The following is a 27,964-nucleotide window of genomic DNA, read 5'->3' as shown; positions in this document are numbered from 1 at the left end:
AACCAGCCCAGATTGTAGGTATGAGGGAAAAGAACTCTACAAAGGGTTTGTCACTGTTGAAAATCGACATCAAACAATTGCTCTTCTTATTGCTGATGACAAGTACGGAGTAGAGAAGTGGGTATTTTAGTCTGAAGTTATCAAAGTTTTAATATCCTGGAGGGTTCCTTAGCATGGGAATGGTTAGGATTCCTCTTTCGATTAGGTTTTTGATAGTGGGCCACCAGAATTGCCTTCATGAGACATTTCAGGTCATATCTGTGGGCCACATCAATTCATTAAGTTTGGAGCCAGTAGGCTGAGGTCTCTCAAATGGACCCTTCCTCAGATTTTCCATGGAGGAAAAAGTCATTCCGTTATGATAAAGGATTTTCCTAAGGCCACCAAGATTCTTGAGTTATCCTTGAATTATTCTGAAATCAGAAATAGACTAGGGAAGGACAAGTCCCTTGGGAGGTAAAGAACAAAGAGGTCTTTGGTGTTACAATATTGCATGTATCATAACATAATTTGTCTATCTGAATTTGTTGAGGAACTAATAACATACTTGTATTTGCAGTTAGCATCAAAATTTAATCCGCTAAGTGATAGATACCTAAAGGGTATGATAGATTTCTTTTTCTTGCACATTGCATACTGAGTATCTCTTCAGCTTGCTTTCTTTACATTGTCATTAGGCCTCTCTGGAGGTTCTTCTCTTCTGATTTGTTGATTATCTTCATTTGTGTGGGTACCAGCTAACCAAGTTTATTAAACTTGTGTGTAAAATAAGGATAAGGAAATTCTTAGTGTGGGTTGGACAGTCATTCACCTTTCATAAATTACATACTTGGCCTTTGTCAGTGTTTGGTTGCTTTTGGTTTTTGCTTTTCGCCTGCCTGTTTTTATTTTATTTTATTTTATTTTTTAAAGATTTTATTTATTTATTTGAGACAGAGAGAATGAGCGAGAGAGAGAGAGAGCACATGAGAGGGGGGAGGGTCAGAGGGAGAAGCAGGCTCCCTGCCGAGCAGGGAGCCCGATGCGGGACTCGCTCTAGGGACTCCAGGATCATGACCTGAGCCGAAGGCAGTCGCTCAACCAACTGAGCCACCCAGGCGCCCGTCGCCTGCCTGTTTTTAAACCATGTTCAAAGAACGGCTAGGTAGCTAACTTCTGTGTAGTTCTGATGTTATTCTTCATTTACTGTAATATAAATACATATAATAGAAATATATAAACAGGGGCGCCTGGGTGGCTCAGTTGGTTAAGCGACTGCCTTCGGCTCAGGTCATGATCTCAGGGTCCTGGGATCGAGCCCTGCATCGGGCTCCCTGCTCGGCGGGAAGCCTGCTTCTCCCTCTCCCACTCCCCCTGCTTGTGTTCCCTCTCTCACTGTCTCTCTCTCTGTCAAATAAATAAATAAAATCTTTAAAAAAAAAAAAAAAAGAAATATATAAACAAATGTATTTGGCCAGCTTATAAGATAGAATTTCACCATTCTCAGAAATAATGCTGAGAAACTGATTTTTACGTAGAAAATTATGACTTCTGGCTCTTCTTTCTGAAATTTTAGTTTAAGATGAAGTGTTGTTACCTTTCATTTCTTAATTTTAAGCATTCTTTGGAGTAATTCTATATAATTTTTTTTTAATAGGGACAATTTATTGGCGGATTGTTTGCAGGGTTGTTTTGTGGTAACATGCACACTGTGTGCATTCATCAGCCTTGTGTGGTTGCGAGAGCAGATAGTCCACGGGGGAGCACCGATTTGGCTGGAGCACGCTGCTCCACCCTTCAATGCAGCTGGGCACCACCAAAATGAGGTAACTCCCTCCACCCCTGAATCGATTCTGTTCGCATAAGAATGGGAATTGTTGTCATTCTCTAAGATCTAAACCCTTGAGTCCTCTGCCCCTCATTGCAAAGCAGGACAGTGAAAAGGTTTGGGAGAAGATTAAGGGAAATGCAAAAAAATCAGAAGAAGGCACTTCTACTTTGCTTCTTAATTTTTGAGTGAGATTGGGAGCATTGTTGGGGGGTGTACTGAAATGCTCTTTCATTCCCTTTGCCTGGATTGACTGCTTAATGCTGGCCTGGACGTGAGCATACAGACTCCCTGGTGATGATGCTGACATGCTGCAGGACGCTGAGGAGGCTCCCTGCTTTCTTGGTTCATCAGTTTCTTCTTGTGTTAAAATGCCTTGTGTTTGCTGCTCCCAGTAGCAACATTACTAAAAGTAGAATCAGTGGAACACTGTTACACAATCTGGTGCAGTTTCACTTTTTCTTTATGAGAGATGCATGCTTAGGTTAGATGCAGGAGCATTTATTTGCTAGACGTGTTAAGAGAAAGAGGATAAGATAAATGACGTTTAGTGTCTTGCTGAGAAATTATGGGGCTGAAAATGTCAAAACGTTAGCTATGTACAAAAACTATGCTTCATAAGATTTTATTATGAAAAATTGACTCTAAGATACTCAAAATAATTAACAACTTAATTTTTCATTTAAGGAACTTCTGCTGTGTCAGTGTGTAGTTCGATTTCAGTCAAATTCTGCCATACTTTTTTCTCTACAGAGTTGAGTGTAACTTCTCCTTAGCAAGTCACACATACAAGAAATGAGACTAGAAAGAAAAGACACTTCTTACCTAGTATTAATACTTTTATCATTGTATCTCATATTTTGAAACATTTAATGTAGTTGCTCTTTTAGAATCTTCATTAACTCCATACGGGGAATTTGGTGTTTTCTTTAACTATAACTATGTCGTTGCATTTGGTAGGTAGCAGAACTCAGTAAGAGCCAGAGGACGATGCATGGGGAACTGACAAAGTCCATGTGGACAGGTTTACCTACTGAGCAGGAATTAGAAACTGTTTCCTCAAGTGTTTAACTGATAACAGAGAATTAAGTTACACATCTGTATGAGTATAAACATATAGGTATATAAGTAAATACATGTTCGTCCCTGAGGCAGTCGGTAAAGTCAGGAGATGCCTTATGAAGAAGGATTATGGCCCTTGCCCAGAGCTGGTCATGGAGTTTGAGTCTCATCGTGGGCTGCCCCCACCCCTGTGGCCCCCGTCCTCCAATGTGGCACCTGCGCTGGAGTCTGAGTTCTGTTTCCCCAGAGTTAAAGAATGGAGGCTGAACGGTACCAAAGACACAAAGAAATAGAGAAGTCCAGAATGATCAAATAAGGTCACCACCAACTGAGATGATGGCTGAGGAGCCAGGGATCATCCTGAGAAAATCTCCCCAGGTCCAGGTTCCACGAGAGCCTTCTGGGCTTCCACCATATAGCCTTGATGAAGACTATGTCGAAGACCTTCAGATCATTCCATGAAGGAATTCTTCCGACCCTGCAGCCTCCAGGCAGGGGTTGCAGCTGGGCCCAGGGAAGTCCTTAGACCTTTATAGGAGCTTGCTGGACAGTAGCTGAGACCCAGTGTTCACGTAGAGGAGCAGACTGTGGAGATGCTGGTGCAGAAGTAATTCTAGGTTGTCTTGCCTCAGGAGCTCAGAGCTCGGGTACAGAGATGTCAGCCTGGGGTCGGAATCACTGGCTGAATCTTCGCTGCTCCCTTCTTGCTCAGCCTACATGTGAAAAGTAACCAAAGTTCTCTTTGTTGCAAGATCCAACTGCAGTCATGGGAAATCTGAACCTTGGTTTTCTTCGAGTTTGTCCTTGACTGGCTGTACTAAGAAAATAAGTCAAAACTCGTATCTGGACCTCTTGTTGGCTGAGGCAGCTCTATTTCCTGAAACTGAGCTCCAGAAGGAGTTTCTCTGCCCTTTTGTTAAGATAGACAGCTTGCTCCTTTTTTTTACTCTGTTGAATGCCTCCTTTTTTGCGTTTTGTGACATGTTATAATGTATTGTTTTTATGTATCCAAAGAGGTAATGGCTTTAACTTTCTGAATTCTTGATTCTTGCTCTGCTGGCATGAATAGAAACTTCTGTAACCCCACTAGTAACTGGTTTGGGATGTGCTTGAAGTGTTAAAGTTAGCCAGATTTGTTGACCCATTTTCTGTAATACTTTGTGAAATCCCTAAATTATACTGAATGAATATATACACTGTGAAGTGTGTTTGTTTATGTTCTTATATGCTGAGTAGATCCAAAATCAGATGCTTGTAGAAAAGATGACTTTGAAAGGTGTTTTAATAGTTTGTGTTTGTTTGCTAGTTTTGTTTTTTTTTTTTAATATGAAGAGAGCGATTTGGAAATAGAGCAGAACTGAGACAAATTAGCTACATTTCTGGGTTCTTCTGTCATTTTAGGCTCCAGCAGGAGGAAATGGTGCTGAAAATGTTGCCCCCGACCAGCCTGCTAACCCACCAGCCGAGAACGCCGTGGTGGGAGAAAACCCCGATGCCCAGGATGATCAGGCAGAAGAGGAGGAGGAGGACAATGAGGAGGAGGATGACGCGGGCGGGGAGGATGCAGCCGATGCCAACAACGGGGCCCAGGGTAATAGCTGCTGGCCCATCCTTACCCTTCCTTTGTGACCATGAGTCCATTTCCAGCTTTCCTTGAGGACAAGGACTGGAGTCTTCAAAATTTTATGGGTTCCGAGTTCTGTTTCTAACCTGTTTTTACTTTATTTTGGCAGATTTATTTATGGATATACATATGTGTAAATATTTTTTTTGTGTGTGTGAAGCAGGGCACATTTTGTATTTTTTTATTCATTTAACTTAAAAAAGTTTATTTATTTATTTATTTGAGAGAAAGCAAGAGTGAGAGAGCACGGGGAGCAGGCAGAGGGAGAGGGAGAAGCAGACTCTCCCCGCTGAGCAGGGAGCCCCATGTGGGGCTCGATCCCAGGACTCTGGGATCATGACCTGAGCCGAAGGCAGACACTTAACCGACTGAGCCACCCAGGCGCCCCTCATTTTATGTTTTAAAATCCTACTCTAGGGGCGCCTGGGTGGCTCAGTTGGTTGAGCAACTGCCTTCGGCTCAGGTCATGATCCTGGAGTCCCTGGATCGAGTCCCGCATCGGGCTCCCTGCTCGGCGGGGAGCCTGCTTCTGCCTCTGACCCTCCCCCCTCTCATGCTCTCTCTCTCTCATTCTGTCTCAAATAAATAAATAAAAATAAATAAATAAAATAAAATCCTACTCTACACAGGACTTTTATAGGATGGCTAGGAAGAAATTATTTGTAAATTGTACTAGACTCTGATTTTTTTAAAGGAATTTGATACAGATTATTTCCTTCCATTTCTCTTGAGTCAACACAACTTTTAATATCAAAGAAGAATTCTTGAAGGTACATTGCAGGACAGATGCCATGAAGGAAACCATTTTCTCATTTTCTAGCAGTCTAACTCCAGATTCTAAAGAAGATCCAGGACCGTGCCCGCCAGTCAGCCAGGGTAGCTCACCATCCCCACTTCTCCTCCCGCTCCAGAGGTTTCCTGTCCAGCACTGCAGTGTCTCCAGGTCCGCTGGACATTGCTGGTGTCTGAGTGTCTCCTGGTGCCAGGCACTCAAACAGGTCCCTGCCTTCATGGAGTTTCTGGTCTAGTGAAGAAGCAGGAGTACCCAAGTGCACAAATACCTTGTGACACGTTGTGATAAATCTGCAGGTTGCTCTGAGGATGCTGTTGGGAGAGTCTATTTTAAATAAGATTCTCCAGGTAGCTCAGAGTAAGTGATATTTGAGGTGAGACCTGAAGGATGAGAACAAGCAAGTTGTGGGATGGGAGCAAGGGACCCTTGTAGGGAGCAGCAAGTCTATCTTCAGAGGCTCAAGAAGGCAGCCTGCTGCCACCCTGGTGCAGCCATCCTTTCCTTCTCTTCATCTTAACACAATAGTTTCTTAGCGCGTAGCTTCTTTCTTCCACTCGTGCTCTACATAGTGTTTGTAGTGCTCTCCTGCCTTTAAAATCTGGTAGTGGTTTTTCTGTTACACTAAAGAACAAGACAAAATCCAGGTTTAACCTCCTCCCCAGCCCCGTTGTATGATCTGATCCCTGTCTGCCTTTCATACTGTATCTTCTACCACTCCCTCCCCACCCCTGGAGAATTCTTGTCCCCTGGCTTCCTCGTTTTTCTCAAATTTTCCAGATTCATTCTAGATTCAGAGAGTTTAAGTTCCTGTCTTTCACATAATTCTATTTATTTCCTTTCTAGCACTTAACCACAATCTAGAATCACTTATGTGTGTTATGTTTATGTGTGTGTATTCTTATTACCTAACAAGCAAATAATGTGGTTTAGCTTCTCAGCAGCAGCTTGCAAAACACCAAATTAAAAGCGTATGTTTTATTATTTATGGTTCAGGTTCCATCAGTAATCTTTCAACTATAATTATATTTCCAGATGACATGAACTGGAATGCTTTAGAGTGGGACCGAGCTGCAGAAGAGCTTACGTGGGAAAGAGTAAGATTCTTTCTGTCATGCATTCTAGTGTTTTAACCTTAAACTATGTGTTAAGTTGGGCATATGTGGATGCATACACCAATTTTGTGGCTACAGTCATTGGAGGCTGCAGTAGAACTTTAAGTATTCTAGAGAAAAGTTTGTAGTGAAAACATTAAAAATATAATCTATTGTTGACTATTTTTCTGTTTTTTGGCCTTTAATACAAACAAATTGTGGACTTCTGTAAAATGAAATAACAATTTAAATTGAAATATTCTGATACTGCAGTTGATATATCATGAAATCTTGGCTGGCTCCTTATCTAATGTAAGAATTAAAACCATGGGTGGAACTGTTTTGACTTTACAATCATATGATTTGGAATAAAAGGAGGCCCAAATATGAAACTCCCTAATAAACAAGTTTCTTACTCTCTGAAAATGGTAAGCTGTATTGGAAAGTAGTAGGTAAGGATTATGTTTAAATATAATTGAAAGTGAGTCTTTTTTCTAAATAGAATAAAAAATGCTGTTGCATCTTGAATTTATGCATATCGTTATTATTTATTTCAGATGCTAGGACTTGATGGATCGCTAGTTTTTCTAGTAAGTAAAGCTAATATTTTTTAAAAATAGAGTTGTGACTTAATTATTTATCTTAATGATTCAGCGATTTCAAATTTATAGTATGTCTGGCTTTTTATACTAAAGGTCACCATGCCCTTTGATTTTTGATTACTTGATATGTTGAAGAAAGTCTGTTTTGTGCATTGAAAATACTGGCAAAGAACAAAGGTAATAGTATTTAAAACGGTCATTATTACGTACTTGATTTTTAGAAAAGAAAATAAAATACAGATTTAATGGTAGTTAAGAAGAACTTGGTTTTCTTTTAAACCTTGCAGTATATTAATTAATGCTTTGCAGTGCTCATAGTGAGACCCAGTTTCATGTGTTAGGTTTCCACTGTTTGCCGAACCTCACCTATCTTTACCTTATTAGTAAGGAGGGGAGGGATAATTCTTTAAAGAACCTGTTCTTTAGGGGAAGTGATGCTCTTTTCAGGGTCTGTAGTTTAAAATCACTTGGGATTTTTAAGTGGCTTTGGGTATCAAGATGACTTTAGCTACTTGTCGAAGAACCCCTACTGACTGAAACTAACATAAGGTAGCAATCATGTTGGTGATAATGCATAATGGGGGAAGGGGTGGATGAATGGCCAAGTGAGAATGAGTATTCTAAGACTTCTACTAAGAAAACGAGGGTGCCATAGGCAGAAAAGGGACCAAGGAGGAGAAGTGACCTTGCAGAAGCCATGAGAACAAAATGGACCCTGGAAAGAAGCACTGTGTGATTTACACTGATGTGAAGTTCAGAATTAATGTGATTTTCAAATTTTCCTCCATTTGGAATTTTTCAGCATCATTTGATTTAAATGAAATCTGGCTATTTATGAGAATCTGTGTAGTTTGTAGTGGCTTACTAATTTCTGAAGAGGAAATGTTTATGGATTGATTTTTTTTTTTTTCCAGCATGTAACATTATGAACTTGAATTTTATTAGGCTTAGTTTTATGAGCTGTTTAATGAAAAATGAGAAGTTGCACGTAATGAAATCTCAACATTATGGAGTGAAAATTTCAGTCTAAGTGGAGTAGTCCAGTTAGACATGGAAGAAGAATTGACTGTGTTTTATTAATGCTCTTTTCCTCTAGGAACATGTCTTCTGGGTGGTGTCTTTAAACACATTGTTCATTCTTGTTTTTGGTAAGTGGTGGTTATAATGCTGTTATTTATGGTAGTATGATAGGAATTCAGTTTTCTAGGAGCCTTGTTATAGGTTTTGTTTTCGTTTTTATTTTTTATTTATTTTTTATTTTAAAGATTTAATTAATTTATTTGACACAGAGAGAGAGGGAACACAAGCAGGGGGAGCAGCAGAGGGAGAGGGAGAAGCAGACTCCCCGCTGAGCAGGGAGCCCTATGCGGGGCTCGATCCCAGGACCCTGGGATCATGACCTGAGCTGAAGGCAGACACTCAATGACTGACCACCCAGGCGCCCCGTTTTGTGCTTTATAATACACATAATATGTTAGTAAAATGTGTGTATGATTTACAAATTTCAATATGTTGGGAATACTTATTCAAAAAAATTTCTGCCCATGGAATACTTGATTAAAAAGGTTTGGTGGCGGGGCACCTGGGTGGCTCAGTCGTTAAGCGTCTGCCTTCGGCTCAGGTCACGATCCCAGGGTCCTGGGATTGGGCCCCGCATCGGGCTCCTTGCTCTGCAGGGAGCCTGCTTCTCCCTCTCCCACTCCCCCTGCTTGTGTTTCCTCTCTCGCTGTCTCTGTCAAATAAATAAATAAAATCTTTAAAAATAAATAAATAAATAAATAAAAAGGTTTGGTGGCCCAATCCCTATAGATTCACTCTGACTTTTGTCTTAATGATTGAGTCCCCCTCCCTGCTTCCCTAATATCTATGCTGTTCAATTAATTTTGCCATAAGGAAAATGTAATTAAATTTTATTAAGAAAAGTAAAATTTTATTAACATGACACGAAAGATTTGAAGAAAAGAGACTACAAAATTTTTACTTTGAAAATGTTAAGGATATTTTTTCATTTTTTTTAATACTTTTTTTAAAATTTTTTATTCATTTATTTGACAGAGAGAGCACAAGTAGGCAGAGTGGCAGGCAGAGGGAGAGGGAGAAGCCGGCTCTCCACCTAGCAGGGAGCCCAGAGCGGGGCTCGATCCCAAGACCCTGGGATCATTACCTGAGCCAAAGGCAGACGCTTAACCAACTGAGCCACCCACGCGCCCCAAGGATATTTTTTCATTTAACCCCATAGTATTATTATCACACTGTACTAAATTAGCAGAATTTAGTGTTTTCTGACAATCCATCATATTAAAAATTCCTAGATCGTCTCCGTAAGTGTCATTTTACAGTTGTTTGTTTGAATGAGTATCCAGATAATAAGGTCTACACATTACTTTTGGTTGTTAAGTTTAAGTTCCTTTTGATCTAGAATATTCTTCTCTTTGCTCCCCTCATCTACTAGCTTATTTTGGCATTGATTTGTTGAAGAGACTAGGTTAGCTGTCCTGTGTCTTGCCTTCTACGTTTGTCTAATTGTTTCCTGTATGATGTCTACCGCCTCACTTCTTTGTCTCCATATTTCCTTTAAACTGGAGCATCTAAGTAACATCTTAGTTAACCTGAACCAGTTTGTTCAGAAGAAGCAAGACAGGTATGCAATTCTGTCCCTCCAGTTAATCAGTTTTCAGGGTAAACAGTTGATAGGCTATTTCCAGGGGTGAGGAAAGGGTTTTTTTTTTTTATGTTGCCTTTTTTCCCTTTGTGTTGTTTTTGGCTTTCCCCTTTTTGAGTACTATGAACTCATGGATTTGTAAAGCATTCTGTGTGTTTCCATCAGTTTTGGTCATTCTTTGATGCTCATGTCATCCTTTCCTTGGCCAGTAAGACTCTCTTCATGGTGGTTCCTGTGTCCTTTTGTCATGAGCCTATTAGACATTGATATCTTTGTTGTTCTCTGGTTATAGAGAATGTCCTAGGCAGTACATTTTTGGCCCCAGTTCTGGAATCTTCCATTTCTCCAAAAAGCCCTGGTTTCTTTTACTGTGGGTTGGTATTAGGAGTGTTCATTGTTTTGATTTTGAAGTTTTCATTTAATTTTTCTCCCCCTTTTAGCATTTTGCCCTTACCACATTGGTCATTTCTCCCTGGTTGGTTTGGGATTTGAAGAACACGTGAGTATAATACTTTTACACACTTACTTTCATTACTTGCCCCCAGACTTAATATTTGTTGAGTAAACGATAGTGTTGTAAAGTTACTTCATTTCTCAATTTGCCTTACGCAAAGGAATAGTTATCCAACATGATCTCATTCTTTTTTTTTTTTTAAACTAACAGTAGCTCAAGACATAGTAGGTCATGTTGCCAGCTAAGGAAAATGTGTCTTGAATCCCATGGTGTACTGTCTTCCTTCCTGTTGGGTGGGCCAAAGGCACACTACTGGAAAGTTTCTTAAGGCTGATTTTTGACCCATTCCATTACCTTGCTTCCTTCTCTCCCTTTTCCTCAGCTTTCCCATAGTGAATTTAGAAAAGTAATAGTGTATCAGTCAACGAAAAAAAAAAAGGATGGGTCTGTCTTGGAATGATAGGCTTACAGTGTTTTCTAAATAATTTGTTTTAACTTTGACATTTTGTTCTTGTTTTTAGATAGATATTTGAATGGTCAACTACAACTTTTTTTTTTTTTAAGATTTTATTTATTTATTTGACAGAAAGAGACATAGCGAGAGCAGAACACAAGCAGGGGGAGTGGGAGAGGGAGAAGCAGGCTTCCCGCAGAGCAGGGAGCCTGATGTGGGACTCGATCCCAGGACCCTGGGATCATGACCTGAGCCGAAGGCAGACGCTTAACGACTGAGCCACCCAGGCACCCAACAACTACAACTGTTTTGCAGGGGCCCCAGAAAGAACTAGTCTTTTAAGGATGAGGTGACATTTCTGGAATGTTCTGTTTAGTTTGTGTCTGTGAATCCTGAAAGATCACATTCTGAAGTGTTCTGAAAGAGCAGAGAGATGTGTTACAGTATTTAACACAGCTCTCAGTTCTCACTGGTTGAACACAAGAACTTGAAAAGTTCAGATACATGCTTTGGTAAATTTGAATTTCCAAACTGTCAGCACTTGCTGTCTGAAATTCAGGAACCTGAAAATTTGTCACTGTCCAAATTTTTACTTTCTGTAAGCTGACAATGGAACGGATTTGGAGAGCAGGGGAAACTTAAGCGTCCCTCCTGGGGGCAGGAGTGAGGTAGCCAAGGCATACCTGGCAGGTGGGCTGCTTGCGCGGTGCGGTGCTGCTTTCGTTGCTCAGCCCGCGGTCCCCCCCAGGATGGAGTAGAGTGCAGACTCGTGTCGTGCAGCTTTTGTTTTTGTGACGCTCAAATCACTCTACTTTTATTTCGTCTGCCTGAGTAGATCGCTGACAGTGGGAGAATCTGGTTTGCAGAGAGGTCATTCAAGGGGATTTTATGGTTGTCTAGTTGTAAGTTGCTGAGACAGTTCACTTTGAGTCTTCTCGGATTGTTTAATACATTGTTAAGCTGGGACGTAGTAGGCCAGATGGTAAAATTAAATGCTATTTATTTTTATTTCCAGGTCCAAGCATCTCATTTTGAAGGTTTAATCACAACCATAGTTGGGTATATACTTTTAGCAATAACACTGATAATTTGTCACGTATCCTTTAATGAACTAACATGGATGTTTGGTGATATTATTATTCATACCAAAGAGTTGTTTCTGTTAAGGACAAAACTGTTTCTCTTCTTCTGTCCTCTCAGTAAAAGTTGTAGCTATTTGTAGTGAGGATGAGGGCAGACGAAATATGAAATAAATTAATTCTGTCAAATAATACGTAATTATTCAGGCAGCACAGGTACTACCTAAATAAGTACCTGTTTTTTTGTACCTTTGAATGCTCGATTTTTCCTTGACTAGATGCTGTAGGGCTTGGCAACTCTTGTTAAATTTCACAGGTCTCGTCGTTTGCTGGGAGTCTGCTATATCGTTGTTAAGGTAATTCCTGTTATAAGTTAAAACTGGAAATGATTTCTCCCCATTTGGATGGTATTTGATGGTTTTTGTCTTTACTTAAGGTCTCTTTGTTAGTGGTGGTAGAGATTGGAGTGTTCCCTCTCATTTGTGGCTGGTGGCTGGATATCTGTTCCCTGGTAAGTTTATTATTCATTATCATATAATCTAATAATGTAAAGGTATCAAAAAGGGAGATCTTTAGAGTGGATTCCTTTTAAAGGAAACTCTATGTGATAATAATTTGCCTTTTTTTTTTTTTCCTGAGAATGGATCATTGTGAAATGTTAATGTTACTAATTTTTCTTGAGTACCTGATTTTTTTTGAGGCTTTGTGCAAATTTTTGATGTCAGAGTATTTTGACTGGAACCTTTCTAATAACCAGTGAAGAATTTTCTTATTCATTTTACTCTTCTAAATTTTACAGTAATGCCAAGACATTATACACATAAGGAGAACAATCTGTTAAGAACACTGTCTTTGTAATAATAAATTCAACTCTAACCATTTCTTTTAACTAAGCTGCTCAGTCCTGATTATAATTTTTAATTGCTGTCAGTGATAATCAGGTTTTGACTTTTCAAAAATATTTTGTATGTAGAAAAGCTGCTTTTGGTTCTGAGATAACATTTTCACCTGTACCTTACTATTAAAACTTGTCAGGAAGGGCGCCTGGGTGGCGCTGTCTTTTAAGCGTCTGACTCTTGGTTTTGGCTCAGGTCGTGATCTCAAGGTCGTGAGATCGAGCCCTGTGTGGGGCTCCGCGCTCAGCGGGGAGACTGCTTAAGATTCTCTCTCTACCTCTATCGTTCCCTCCTGTGCACGTGCTCTCTCTCTCTCTCTTTAAAAAAAAAAAAAAAAAAAAAGAACTTGTCATGAATGTAGACCTGTAACCATGGAAAGAGGGTATTTTTTTAAATTAATTAATTTATTTGATAGCGCACAGTGGGGAGGGGCAGAAGGAGAGGGAGAAAAACCCAAGCAGACTCGGCGCCAAGTGCAGAACACAACATGGTGCCTGATGCGGGGTTCCATCTTAGGACCCTGAGATCAGATCTGAGCTGAAACCAAGAGTCAGATGCTCACCCACCTGCACCCCTCAGGCATCCCTGAAAAGTTATCGTTAACCAAAAATGGTTCTTCAGCAGCATTAGTAAAGTTCTTAGTCACCAACTGGTTCATCAGTCTTTTCTTCTTACATTTAAAATTTTAAAGTGTCATTATACATCTTTGAAATAGTATCCAGCCTTACATCATTTATATTTCTGTGACACCATGAAATGGCATTAAAAGAACTGTAGTCCTAGAACATCACAACCCATACACATAGTGATTTATTCACTTCCTGGAAGATGGAGATGTTAATTTGGCAAATGTAAGTGGTGCAAATGTCTCTCACCTGTTCTGTTTTGATTTAGGAAATGTTTGATGCTACTCTGAAAGATCGAGAACTGAGTTTTCAGTCAGCTCCAGGTACTACCATGTTTCTGCATTGGCTAGTGGGAATGGTGTATGTGTTCTACTTCGCCTCCTTCATCCTCTTGCTGAGAGAGGTAAGTTCTGCATGGAAACGCCAACGCTGTAAATTTATGGGAAGGACTTTTCTTTTAACCACAAGTCGTGCCTCAAAGGCTATGATGATTTCCTAACTAATTTTCTCTATTATTTTTGTCTAAGAAGGAAGAGCTGATACGTGAGTTTGGCTTTATTTCTTTAAACTCTTTTTAGTCATTTGTCTCAAAAATTGACAAGTTTTATTATTTCTAAAATTTATGAGTTTGAAAGATGAGTAGATTGAGGGAAAAAACTAAAAGCATTTGCTTTATTTGGTAGTTATTGCGACCATCCTCTCATACAAGTTTTTGGAATTTTATGTGATGTGAGTCTGTCTTGGACTTCATTCAAGGAAATAACGGTGCTGGAAATACCAAAAGGGATATGGTTTTGCAGGATCAAAATGTAAGATACGTAATCAGGCACCTTAAGTATGGAATTACAGTGAGGGTCCTTTATGATTCCAGTTCACTTACCTGATGGGTACTTGTACTCGTCCTATTTTTAGAATATAGTCCTTACCGATTTGAAGAGACTGAAAGTAGGGTCAGTATTTAATTAGTATATGTCTCAAACTCAGTCATTCTGATGCAGTGGGAAGTATAAAAATGAGTAATTTTGACAGGTATACTTGCTACTGTGCATTCTTTCCTCAAATATTACTGCATGTTCACTCTGGGCCAGACACTGTGCTGATGTGTAATAGTAAGAAACAAAGACAGGATCCCCATTCTTTTTGATCGTATACCCTGGGAAGGAATACAGCCATTGGACAAGTCAGCTTACTCTACATTGAAAGAGGTGATGGAGAAATGCAGGGAGGAGAATGTGCAGGGCTGCTGGAGGAGGCTGACTCATCCAGTGTGAATGGAAGACAACAGCATCAAGGCTTAATGCTATTCTTGGTGTACTTTGTTCTTTGAGATATTGAGGAGTTAAGAAGCGGGCTGGGATCAAAATGTTCTCCTGAATCATATAGTGTAAGTTCAGTAAAGTCTGCTTGCAGATAAAACTTGTATTCTTTCTTTGAAACAAGTGATTGAGACTAACTTAATCTTTTCAAAACTGTAATTATGTATAACCTCTGAAATACACTGTTAAGTGATAAAATGTTTTTACATGAAGTTTTTCATCTCCTCGGTGTGGTGGTTTTTTGTTGGTACAGAATCCTAGTATTGGGGAGCTGGATGGAACCTTAGAGGTCGTATACCCCCTCACTTGGAAGATGGAGAAATACAGTTTGGGCAGTTGAGAGGCTTTACACAGGGTAACTCAGTGAATTTGAACCACCCAGGGCTGATACCCAGACTCATCCATTGCCCCGTCACCCACAGCCTCTTGGGTTGATGATTTCCATTGAGAAAGGGAAAGAAGATGTAGACAGTAGAATGAAAATGTTGAGAAGCTTTAGGGTTTCTTAATTAACAAGATAACTCCTCTCAGGAGTGTAAGACTGGAATCAGATCTTCTATTTAGAGCATTTATAAATTGCAACATAATTCTTTTTTTACGAGATGTTGCAATATAGTGACAGTGTTTTTAAAAAAAGTATTTACTTTTCACCTCAGAGACTTAGATTTCTTGACAAATTGTACTTAATTTTTTTTCATTGAATGATGAAAAGCATCAAAGGACGTCAAACACAAGATAGTTTTCATATAGGTCCTGATTTAGGAACTTGTTTTCATAGGAAAACCATGTGAATTTTCTGGGGCCCATTTTATTATGAAGCCAAAATTTTAAGAGCTTATTTTTATGTTAATATTTTAGCTCATATACGGAGTCTGAAGATATTGGTAAAAAAAAAAAAAAATATATATATATATATATATATATATATATATATATTTGCAGGTACTTCGACCTGGCGTCTTATGGTTTCTAAGGAATTTGAATGATCCAGATTTTAATCCAGTACAAGAAATGATTCATTTGCCCATTTATAGGCATCTCCGAAGATTTATTTTGTCAGTGGTAAGCATACCTTTTTATTGATTTTTAAGTAAAGTGTGCTACCCTTTTGTTTTGTTGGGGATTTTTTGGGTCAGGGACTGGTAGAGTAAATATATTGAATAATTTATGTTTAGCAAAGCTTGTAGAACTTCCTTGTCAAATAGTTGTTTTATTGGTTACTTCGATAACATAAATAAAATGTTTACTAAGACAAAAATGCCCTCTAGTTTTTTAGTAGTATAATTGACAAATTATGGGTTTCTGAATTACATTTAATATGCATTGGAGCAGTGGAGATTCATTAATAGCTTTTAAATTAAACTTTTTTTTTTAATTAAAAAAAAATTTTTTTTTTTAATTTATTCATGAAAGTCAGAGAGAGAGAGAGGCAGAGGCAGAGGGAGAAGCAGGCTCCCCGCCTAGCAGGGAGCCCGATGTGGGACTCGATCCCAGAACCCTGGGATCATGACCCAAGCCGAAGGCAGATGCTCAACCTTCTGAGCCACCCAGGCGCCCCCCCCCCTTTTTTTTTAAGAGTTTATTTATTTATTTGACAGATCACAAGTAGGCAGACAGGCAGGCAGAGGGAGAGGGAGAAGCAGGCTCCCCGCGGAGCATGGAGCCCGATGTGGGGCTCAATCCCAGGATGCCGAGATCTTGACCTGAGCCAAAGGCAGATGCTTAACTGACTGAGCCACCCAGATGCCCCTTAAATTAAACTCTTACAGAAGTATGTCAAGGCTTCTTCCCACCTGGAAGAAGAAATTACCTAGTTAAAACTTAAGTTTTTCCAAAATAAAATTTAAAAAGCAATATTGTGCCGTTCGGAAAGTTTGTAGCCATTAATACGGGTCATGTCTTATAATACTTACAAGTGATTTATTAAGTTGCAGACAACTCTGGTCCTTCTTTGTAAGTTTCTGACTCTCTCTTCAAATACCATGCAGTGATTATCCTTTGTGGCTCCTGTTTTTGAGCCCTTGTGTCCTAGAGAGAGAGAGGAGCAGCCTCCCTAGGAATGCATTCTTTTCACAGAGTGACCCAAGTATATAGTGTGTGGAGTGAGAACACTCTGGACCCTGGGTGGGTGTAGACTTGGATTGTGTATCGGTTGGGTATGTGTAGGAGCCTGCTTGTCTCTCATGGGAATGATTTACAGTGCTGTCATGCCTTTTTTCTTACTGCAGATTGTCTTTGGCTCCATTGTCCTCCTGATGCTCTGGCTTCCTATACGTATAATTAAGAGTTTGCTGCCTAATTTTCTTCCATACAATGTCATGCTCTACAGGTGAGTTTTTGAAATTTGGAAGCTTTACTAATTTATCTCTCTTGATATCCAGAGTCCATACATTTAAAACATTCATTTCTAAACAGATACTGGAAATCATTTGATAGTTGAATTTGGCCATTTTTGATTATATAAGCATTAGTTTAGCATTTACATTTTCCAAAGGAAGACTTACTTATTTTTCTGCAACTGAAGTGTGCCTTTGTTCAGCATTGAAATGGTTACCATACTTAATGAGAGCATGTTAGCCACAGACATCTTTATATGAAAATCATATCATATATACCATAGTTGTATAGGTAATTATAGATTAAAAGTAAGATATAAGGCTTATGGTTATAAAATCTTTTTGATTTAAAAGCTTAAATCACCAAAAACCTGTTTTCTACGAACACTCCTCGTGTATTCCTTTTTTTAGTGACTTGCATTATCCTTTCAGTTACCTGAACAGAAATCTGCCAGGAAATTTGGATTTCTTCCTCAGATTTCTTTTCTTTTTTCAAGATTTTATTTATTTGACAGAAAGAGAGAGAGAGCACAAGCAGGGGGAGCGGCAGAGGGAGAAGGAGAAGCAGGCTTCCTGCTGAGCAGGGAGCCTGATGCGGGGCCTGATCCCAGGACTCTGGGATCATGACCTGAGCTGAAGGCAGATGCTTAACCGACTGAGTCACCCAATTATTTCTAATTGGTCTTTAAATCTTTTAAGTTTCATTTTATTTTTTTAGAGATTTATTTATTTATTTTAGAGAGAGCATATTAGTGGGGGAAGGGACAAAGGGAGAGGGGGAGAGAGAATCCTCAAGTACACTCCCTGCTAAGCATGGAGTCCCAAACGGGTGCTCCCAGGACCCTGAGATCATGACCTGAGCTGAAATCAAAAGTTGGACACTTAACCAACTGAGCCACCCAGGCGCCCCAAGTCTCTTTTTAAAAGATCTCTTATCTAATCCAACTTGATTGACCACTTCCTTAGTTTAGGCCTTTCTCTTCTTCTCCATTTATAACCCATCCTTAACACCCTGCCTCTCCATAATCTACGTGATAATATCTGGGTCATTCAGAAAGACACGCAAGGCTTGGCATAATCTCACATTGACTTTCCAGCGTCTTGTCCCAGCATTGTCTGACTTGAATTCTGTTCTCCAGCCATGTTCCCCTCCATTAAGTCTCCCTAAAATACTTAGCTATCCCTTGTTTTTCCCTTTCTGTTTGGAATAACCTTCCTCCCCCTGTTTGCCTGGCAAGCTTTTGTTATCTTTCCTCAAAATCCAAATTAAGGTTTTATTCTCTGAGTTTTTCCCTAACTAAATCATTACTCCCTCCTTATGTATTTGGATCTGGTCATGGAACCAGGAAGCACAGGTTTTGGCTTTAGATATTGTTAGGATAGACCCATTTTGGTAGTCAGTTATACCTAGAAGTTTAGCAAAGTTTTTGGACTACATAGTGGTTTTTACTCCCATTCTTCCATTAAAAACAATTGAGGGCCCATGATATGCCTGGTACTTTTCTGTGCACTACATATATAACAGTGAACAAAACAGAATCAGGAAAATTCTGTTCTTGTAGCACTTACATTTCAGTGAGGGGGAGACAGCCATAGAAATAGATAAAACATAGTATAGTATATCAGGGTCCATAAATACTGTGGAGAAAAATGAAGCAGACAAAGGGGGGAATAGAGAGAGTGGTCAGAATGGGGTTGTAATTTAGAAGCGACTGATGGGGACCTGAGGAGGGGACAGTTGAGGAAAGCCCTGAAGGAGTGCTGAGGGAGTGAGCCATGTGGATTCCTGGAGGTAGAGTGTCCTTGCAGGGGGTCGGGCAAGTGCAGTGACACTGAGGTCTGTTTGAGGAGCAGCAGGAAGGCCAGTTCGGCTGGAGTAGAAGGAAGGCATGGTAGTTGGCTGTGAGGTCAGAAAGGTCATGGGAAGTCAGATCCTAGAGAGGCTCCTAAGCCAGTGTAAGCACTTTGGCTTTAACTTGAGTGATTTAGGGAGTTCTTGGAAAGGTTGGAACAGAAGAGTGATCTGGTGCAGATTAACGAGTATCACTGTGGCTGCTGGAATGAGAAGAGACTGGCTCAGGGTGGCCAGGGCAGGAGCAGGAAGCCAGCTGGGAGGATAATGCAGGGATCCTGGTGGGAGGGGAGGGTAGCTGAGGTGAAGGAAGTAGCCGTGGAGGTCATGAGAATTGAGATTTAGGGTATTCTTAGAGTCCACTCAGTAGGACTCTTTGAGTGTGGAGTGAAAAAAAGGCAGTCAAGGATGGAAGTTCCTGTCCTGAGCATCTGGAAAGATGGAGTTGCCATTTACTGAGGTGAGGAAGGCTGTGGGGGAACAGGATTAAAAGGGAAGAGTGGAAATTTGATAATGATCAATTTAAGATGTCTAATGTCTATAGGAGACACTGAGTTGGCACTTGGGATATAGAGTTGGGAGTTAGGGTAGATGTCTGAGTGGTACATAGAAATTTACAGAAGCGTGGTATTTTAAGCCACATGAGTTTGCTTTTATCCAGAGAGCATGCATAGATGAGAGGAGAGAGGAGCAGAGCCTGGGACCCTCATTGTCTCCAGCCCAGGGAGCTGAAGGACAACTAACAGATCTAGAAAGGCATCTAGGGAGAATGTGTTTTGAGGAGCAAGGAGTGACCGGTTGTGTAACGTGTTGCTACACAGCAAGTGAGGTGAGCACCACGACTGATCATCAGGTTTAATGACACCAGGGTCCTTGGTGATCCTTGTGGGGAACAGTTTTGGAGGAGTCGGAGGGGGAAGCCTTGCTGGCTTCACGGGAGAGTGGGGGAGAGGTGATAACGACAGTGAGTTCATAAGACTCTTCAAGGAGTTTTCCCATCAGATGTTTAACATTTGATATAGTTATAATGGAAAATAGATTCATATTGTGAATTACAGCTGTTTTTAATTATCTTAGTGATGCTCCAGTGAGTGAACTGTCCCTTGAGCTGCTTCTGCTTCAGGTGGTCTTGCCAGCGCTGCTTGAACAGGGACACACGCGGCAGTGGCTAAAAGGGCTTGTGCGAGCATGGACTGTTACTGCTGGATACTTGCTGTAAGTAGGCCCATGATAACCCTTCTGACAGAGTACGTTCCATGCCCCCCACCCCGCCGCCACCTCAGGAAATAGTAGGGTTTTTTTTGTTTTTTTTTTTAAGATTTTATTTATTTATTTGAGAGAGAGAGAGAGAGAGAATGAGAGAGAGCACATGAGAGGGGGGAGGGTCAGAGGGAGAAGCAGACTCCGTGCCGAGCAGGGAGCCCGATGCGGGACTCGATCCAGGGACTCCAGGATCATGACCTGAGCCGAAGGCAGTCGCTTAACCAACTGAGCCACCCAGGCGCCCAGGAAATAGTAGTTTTAAGAAGAGACCATTTAGTGGTATCTGCAGGTTCTTCTAATTCTTAATTTTTCTTATTTTTCTAATTATTATTGTCCGTTCTTTTATGGAGAAGGTATGCATGTTTTTACCCTCTTACAGAGGTTTGCTGCTGGCCCAGGTTCTTTGACTGCATTACACAGGGTATAAGTAAACATTTTTTTCAGTGCATTAAAAGCAAACCAACTTAATCCTGATTATTTTTTAAATTTTATTTTATTTAAAGATTTGAGAAAGAGAGAGTGGGGCCGGGGGGGGGGCGGGCAGAAGGAGAGGGAGAAGCAGACTCCCCACCAAGTAGGGAGTCCAACAGGGGCTCCATCCCAGGACCCCGGGATCATGACCTGAGCTGAAGGCAGAAGCTACACTGACTGAGCCACCCAGGCACCCCAATCCTGATTATTTTAGAAGTCCTGTCCTGGCAAGTGGTTTCTCCAGCATTTAGTCAGCACGTTGCCTTTTATTTTTTTCAAGCTTTCCATATTAGATACTTATTTTAAAGTTGGATCTTTGTAATTTAAATGTTTCTTTCAGAAAATATGTGGTATTCTGCAGAGACCTTACTGTGAAATCTGCATTTGGTTGTATTGGGTTGAGCAGGTGCCTGTCTCTGCCTGCCCCAAGCTGCCTCCTCCTCGCCCTGGCATGTTTACCATGACTGAAGTGTGGTCTGGAGGTTGTAGCTGAGCTCCACGCCACAGCAGACATGGTAGCTGAGCTGAATTTGTGGGGTGTTGTGGATATTAACATTAAATTTGGAAAGGTTTACTTTAAAGCAGGTACCAACATTTAGACCAGAATGAAGTACTTAACATTGCTGTGTACAGATTCTACTTGTACATTTTCTACCTTAAGTAATAATAAGAAAGTAAGTCTCATGTCTGCTGTTTATTCTGATCTGAAGTGAGAATGTAATTTTTACACAGGGATCTTCATTCCTATTTATTGGGAGACCAGGAAGAAAACGAGAACAGTGCAAATCAACAAATTAACAATAATCAGCATGCTCGAAATAACAACGCTATTCCTGTGGTGGGGGAAGGCCTACATGCAGCCCACCAAGCCATACTCCAGCAAGGAGGGCCGGTTGGCTTTCAGCCTTATCGTCGGCCTTTAAATTTTCCACTCAGGGTAGGTACTATAAGACTGAAGTGGAAGTCAAGTTTTTTTCAAATGTCTTTTGAGAAAAGTGCTATTAGCACGTAGTCCTCTGTATAGACATATCTTACAGTCTCCTGAAAAGAACCCCTAGTCCTCCCATTAGTAGCCTGATACATTGTAAATATCAGGTAAGTTTATCAGATTTTAGAGATGGATCATAGTGTTGGGATTCTGTGTGCTTTTGCTCCCTGTTGTTTGAGAGTAGCAGTGTTAAAAGACCCTAGTGAAAACAAGAAATTAACATTATTGATCTAGCTTAGCTATGTGTCAGGAACTGGAATGGGCATTCTAATATTTTTCCCACTTACTGTCCATCCCAATACTGCAAAGGAGTAGTAATCTCATGTTAACATCTGATGAAACTGAAGACCAGACTGGTTAAGGAAGTGCCTGTCCCAGCACAACTTTCCCCCCAAACTCCACCAAAACTCTTCCTGACAGGGGTCGCCATGGTGGCTTTTGTGTTGTTAAATTTGATCCTCAGGCCTTAGTCCTCACCTCACTTGCTATATGGTAACTTGTTGCACAGTTGGTCACTCCTTGCTCCACAGAACGCTTTTTTGGAAGGCATTCGGGAATCCATGTGGAGGAGATGATGATTTTAAGTCTCTAAGGTTAGGCCAGACAGAGAACAAAATGGAAAAACGGAAGGGCACTCCAGGCACGTGCCAAACCAAGGGGCAGGTTAGACATGGTAGGTTTGGAACTTCAGGGAATTAAGTGTATCTAGAGGGTGGGGTGTATGCAGGTGAGCGTGAGAGATGGGAGGAGTCCTGGGAGATGAGGCTCTTAGATGGGCAAAAGGTACTTTCTGGCCCAGATCAGAGACAACCGGTAGGAGGTTTCTTAAGCAGCAAAAGCTGACAGCCTTAAAGGCTCCTCTTTAGAGTGTGATTGTACATCCTTTTCAGTCTTCCCGCTAGAGCTTTGCCTTCTGGGCAGGGGAAGAGGGGTGCCTGGTAAGGTAGAAGGAAAGCAACCCTTGCTCCTTTTCTGCCCAGGGCAGCTGCTTTCCTCTTAGTGTGTTCCCTTTTTATCTGCTCTTCTCAATGCAGGAACCCCTAGCTACGCGTGGCTATTTACATTTAAACTTAATTAAAAGTGAGTACAATTTGTAAGGATGTGGTATGATGATGTGTTAATTACTTTAATGGTGGGAATCCCTTTACAATGTGTACATACAGCAAATCCCATTGTACACTTTATAATTTTGTCGGTTACACCTCAATAAAGCTGAAAAAAGAAAAAAAAAAAAAACGTACTTTTCTAGTGGGATTACACCAGAGTAAATGCAGTGTAAAATTTCATTACTTGTTCACCCTGACCGTGTGTCTGGCGCTCCGTGACCACTTGTGCTGGTGGCTGCTGTGTCGGGCCGTGCAGCTTCCACAGAAAGTTCTAATTGGACAGCACTCTCCTTTCATAAAAACTTGTTTTTGAGAATTTGATTAAAAAGGGAATGTTTTTAGTTTTAATTAATAGGGAAAATTTAAGCTGATTATGTTTTATTTGTATGCTCTCTGATTAAAAAATTATTTACTTGTTACTTGCTGATGTATCTGACTATATGAAAATATATTTCAAATATTTTCTTTTGGCCAAAATCATGGTAATTTTACCTAAAATAAAAATGCCTTTTTATGTGAAATGGAAGGAAACCTGGAAATATAGGCAATTTATTTTTACTGCGAGAATTGTGCTGATTCTTTGAGGGGTGTCATGTTGAGCACATGAACCATTTATGCAGTCTTATGTTTTGCCTTACAGATTTTTTTGTTGATTGTCTTCATGTGTATAACCTTACTGATTGCCAGCCTCATCTGCCTTACTCTACCAGGTATGAGCTAATGACGTGAGAAGATGCTTTGTATCTTTCATCAAGTATAAACTTGAAATAGTTTGCCCCTTATTTTTGATTGAATATGGGATATTGATCTTTTTAGGGCTCCCCCTCTCCTTGGAGTCATTTGTACTGGAACAGAGGGGTGAACAAAATCAAGATAAAATTCCTGATTCAGTTTTAGAAGTAAAGTATATGTGGTCGCTCAGTTTTCTTGGAGATAGTCTCTTTATAGAATGGGTTTTCAAAAAGTTATCTGTGGCTTAAATCATTTTTTCAAGCCAGTCTTTTGATGTTAATTATGTTTGCCCTCACTGTATCTTTCCAGTCCACTGTATGGTGTTACTAGACACTTTATAAAGTCAGACTGTTTCCCTTTATCATCTGGTATTCAAAAATACTAATCTTTAAATTTTGACTAGACACCATCTCCTTACCTAACAAGTAAGACACTGTGGATGAATATAATAGTTTGTCATGTTCTGCAAAGGTCAGAGGTAAATGGGGTCGAGTCCAAAGCCAGTGACAAAGTCTCAGGAAGAGCTTGCTGCCCCCACCCTCCCAGTTAGTGTGTATAGCAAGGAAGAAAATTCTAAATCATACTGATACATGTTAGCTGCTTAAGAAATCATTAAGTGGAAGATAGTTTTCATCTCTTACAAGCACATAAATGTATATTGAGTTAGTATCTTGATTATAGCACTACCTCTATAATTTTATAAATCAAATTTGTATTAAATACTTGAGTTTTTCCATGAGGGCTAATAAGGTCAGGAAGGAGCAAGTAGAAAATATAATTTCAAGTGAGGTTTCTAAAAATAATGAGAATATTCTCTAATCTGTAGGAATTGTGATTTAACGACAAGTGGTGATAAAAATTTTTTTGCATGTTTCTGAATAATGACTTTGACCTTTAGAACTGTGCTTGCTAAATCCTCACTACTCATAATCACAGCTGTTAAAATGACAAAGTGATTAACGGTTAGGTGCAGTGTAGTAAACATATTGCTGAGAAAACTTAGTTTTTGAATTTTGGACTGTTTTACATTTGTGGTTTTTATGTTCCATTTTCATGTTTTTATCAGAAATATTAAGAAAAACTTGAAGGAAACGTAGTACCTGAATTTGGCAGTAAAAGTACTTTAATTTCATTAAATATTGTTAACTGAATATTTCCCTGTTAACCCAATCTCACCATCTAATGGGAAGAACATAGTCATGTTTAATCCTAGAAATGCTTGGTGTCATATATGCATTTAAGGTGGCGAAGGAGGCTGTTTCCCTCCATGGTTTACTTTCTGATGATAATTTACTACAAATTAAAAACTTAACCCTGTCCTCTCAAAAACACTTGATTAGAAGCATGTGAAATTATATCTATCTATCCATGTGTTTGTTTCACATAACATTTGTCTTTAAAAACAACTTGTCTTCACACCCAAACCATTTTGGGAGGTTGCAAAGAAGTCTTACGAGCATTGCGGCTTGTAAGACTTAACTGTTGATGAGCTGGTTTAATTTAATTGGAGGCAGTGTGGTTCATTGGTCAAGAGCATGAGCTTTGTCACATAGTCATGAGTTCAAATTCAGCCTCCACCCGCACATGACCTTGGTTGGGCAAGGTTCTGTTGCTGAGCTTTGGTTTCCTAATCTTCAGAATGGAGATATAGTGGCTACTTGGGGGATTTGGGGGGGATTAATGATATAATACATGGAAAATGCTCAGCACAGCCATTAGCTTCTTTTAGGTATTTGAAAATAATAAATAGTACTGTATTAAGAGGAAATCAATCCATAGAAAAATACACAAGACATTTGGACCTTGCTGTTCTCTCTAGCCTTATTGAGGAGTATAACCATGTGAAGAAAGTTACTTTATAAATCATCTTGCTTGATGTAGATTTTTATTGGTACATGGTAGAATTTATTTGTATTCACTCTTTATCTGAGGCAGTTTTTACATAGATAGCCATATATCTCATTTATCAGCCTTTCTATTTTCAGTATTTGCTGGCCGTTGGTTAATGTCATTTTGGACGGGGACTGCCAAAATTCATGAGCTCTACACAGCTGCTTGTGGTCTCTATGTTTGCTGGCTCACCATAAGGGCAGTGACGGTGCTCGTGGCATGGATGCCACAGGGACGCAGAGTGATCTTCCAGAAGGTTAAAGAGTGGTCCCTCATGGTAGGTTTTTCTAATAAAGAACTGATCTTATATGACAGGAGTAGTGGATATTTTTTTTCAGTCGTTTCTTTAAATCTTTTCACTTTCATTTCTTCATTATGCTGATAGTGTTAAGAGAATTGATTTTTTTTTTTTTTTTTTTAAGTAGAAGGACTATTCCTTTAAGACAGTAGTAGCTTTCTGGTTCATTCTGAGAACCATGGTCAGATGTGTCAGATGTATTCAAGGGTCAAAAGAAAATCATGCTATTAAGTGATCCAGTTAGGCCCTTAAGTAATGCAATTAGAAAAGTTGTTTTGGAAATTCTTAAAGAATAAGATACTCTGTAGAATTTAAAATCAGTTTAAGTGAAAATTTCCTTTAAGATATTTTTTCTAAAATTTGATTTTTTGATCTATTTGAATATGTAAAATCTTGACTTCAGGATTAAGTTTTATATGTTTATCATATAAATGGGATTCCTTTAATTACACATTCTATTGCTAATTCAAGAATGTCTTGGCTAATGTGAAAGTGTAGTAAGTAATGGAAATTATTACTCAGTAAAGTACTTAGTTCCACAAAGGTGGGGAAAAAAATGGCAGTGTAAGATGATTGTCCAGGGGTGGTGATTTATTGATTGTGATGTTGGCTATGACTGGTAAATAGGTTTAGGTCACTACTTATGCCTCTTCTTTTGTAAGAAGTTTTGTATCTGAATTTAGATTTTCATTTCACTGAAAGGTTAATATTCGTGTTGAAAGAAAAACATGAGATTTATTTTATATTATGAACAGAGGGCTTTAATTGCTATTTAATTCCACAAGATAATGAGACACACAGCTATATTTAAAATACAGAAACCAGCTAATACCAGTTTTCATTTGATACTCTTCTTGATCTTTAGTATGCCATTTAAAACAAGTACTGCATCTTCACCCACATCGTATTAGTCTCTTGTTGAAACAGCGGACATACTCATTGAGGCTACCTTAAGAAAAAGGGAGGTCCTCAGACATCAGAGCCACTCTAAAGACTCCTTTCTTCATCAGGATTCTGTAGTGATGCTTTCATAGTCTTTCTTTTTTTCTCTTTGTTTTGACTTTCATTTTGTGTTGCTTTGTTCAAATTCTAGAGCTGTGGCTCTAGCAGTGTGGCTAATGGCTACCGTATTGGCAACACAGATATAGGACATTTCTGTCATCATAGTTTTGTTGGACCATAGAGGGTTCTGAAGGGAGCTAGTTTGATCAGATTGATTAATTACCTTCACTGGGGTTATACAGAGCCCTTCTCCCTATACCAGTCCACCTCAGGGGTCACAGGTCAGCCTTTGAGTTGGCCGCCATTGGAATAGCAACTTGGGATAATCAGTAGCTTTTCTTGGACAAACAGAAGCCTACTTCTGAGAATGAGATTGAAAAAAACAGCACAGCCACCTGATTAATATATGTAATAAAATGAATTTTTTAGAATTTTATAGCAAAAATGCATAATAATTTCATGCTTCTGTTATAGCTTGAGCTTGTATATACACATTCAAATTTCATTTAATGGTTTAACATAAAATGTATGTGAGGTAATAATATATTCTGTTAGGCATCAGGTTAAAGAAGAAAAATAAATTTCCAAATGGAATAGTTTAGCTGAAAATCAGAAAGACTCTCTGGTGACATGGCCTCGTTTCCTAATAGATCATGAAGACTTTGATAGTTGCCGTGCTGTTGGCGGGAGTTGTCCCGCTCTTGCTGGGGCTCCTGTTTGAACTGGTTATTGTTGCTCCCCTGAGGGTTCCCTTGGATCAGACTCCTCTTTTTTACCCATGGCAGGTAAGTGCCTGACTTTTGCTCGTGATTTTTCTTTGTGGACCTCAGATCAGAAAAATCCTTGATTTTTTTTTTTTTTTTTAAATGATTATAGGTGGTTTGTTTAGAAAGACTCCTTATTTTTTTCTATTGTAGGAACCCTTATAAAATCGATTAAATAATGCATTTTAATTTATTGCCTTCAGAATATGCAGGTCATATAATTCCTTTAAAAGGTCTTTATAGGTTGAAATGTCACTATTCATTTAGGCTTCACATGATATTTAAAGATACAAACTAACATGCATTGATCTTTCCACTTTTTAGTTAGGGTGATATATCTTGCTTCTTTTAGGTTTGAGACTTTAAGCAGTAACATTTTTAAAATAATTACAGCATGTTTTCCCACAAAGACATAGGCTTATTAAAAAGAGCATTCTGATGAACTTATATAGGTCACAAAAGATCTTAAAGCTAGTAGGGAAACTTTTCTATAGTATTTAGAGCCGGAAATTAGCATCATAGACTTCAAATTCTTAAGAGATCCTAGGGGAAAGAGCAAGGCACTGACTTCGGTCATTCAGAGGCTTCTCAGCCTTGTTTCTGTTTCCTCTTGTATATGACAGTGGATTTACTGGAAATGAAAATTATGTGGGATTTCCCTTCCTCTCCTTTCCAGATGAAGAGCTCCACAAAAACTTCATTTAACAGCACATATTTACATTAGTGCTAAAACCCTGTATTGTATAACTCACTCAGATGGAAATGAGGCCAATGCAGGAACTTCTTGTGCACCTTA

The 27,964-nt window shown here is 39.5% G+C and overlaps 1 protein-coding gene across 5 annotated transcripts in view; it reads left to right on the top strand.

Moving 5' to 3' along the window:
* Positions 1-27,964, top strand: part of MARCHF6 (membrane associated ring-CH-type finger 6) — a 78,985-nt gene that overhangs the window by 36,260 nt on the left and 14,761 nt on the right. For 2 of the 5 annotated variants that reach the window (XM_064596861.1, XM_045863538.3), the window contains exons 6-22: positions 1,637-1,805; positions 4,271-4,460; positions 6,319-6,380; positions 6,935-6,967; positions 8,076-8,127; positions 10,082-10,140; positions 11,565-11,645; positions 11,916-11,984; positions 12,065-12,139; positions 13,419-13,553; positions 15,409-15,528; positions 16,695-16,795; positions 19,732-19,869; positions 21,121-21,325; positions 23,123-23,192; positions 25,185-25,381; positions 27,055-27,189. In XM_064596861.1, coding sequence (XP_064452931.1) covers positions 1,637-1,805; positions 4,271-4,460; positions 6,319-6,380; positions 6,935-6,967; positions 8,076-8,127; positions 10,082-10,140; positions 11,565-11,645; positions 11,916-11,984; positions 12,065-12,139; positions 13,419-13,553; positions 15,409-15,528; positions 16,695-16,795; positions 19,732-19,869; positions 21,121-21,325; positions 23,123-23,192; positions 25,185-25,381; positions 27,055-27,189 — 1,891 coding nt within the window. The remainder of the gene's footprint in view (positions 1-1,636; positions 1,806-4,270; positions 4,461-6,318; positions 6,381-6,934; positions 6,968-8,075; positions 8,128-10,081; positions 10,141-11,564; positions 11,646-11,915; positions 11,985-12,064; positions 12,140-13,418; positions 13,554-15,408; positions 15,529-16,694; positions 16,796-19,731; positions 19,870-21,120; positions 21,326-23,122; positions 23,193-25,184; positions 25,382-27,054; positions 27,190-27,964) is intronic. The other 3 variants (XM_045863543.3, XM_064596862.1, XM_064596863.1) reach the window with 3 other exon arrangements.

This window comes from Mirounga angustirostris, unplaced genomic scaffold, assembly GCF_029215605.1.
Source record: "Mirounga angustirostris isolate CCGP_5_RB_7025 unplaced genomic scaffold, mMirAng1.0.hap1 SCAF_7, whole genome shotgun sequence".
NCBI classification, from domain to species: Eukaryota; Metazoa; Chordata; class Mammalia; order Carnivora; family Phocidae; genus Mirounga; species Mirounga angustirostris.
The sequence above is the reverse complement of the archived record's forward strand: the minus strand, read 5'-3'. Positions and strand labels throughout refer to the sequence as shown.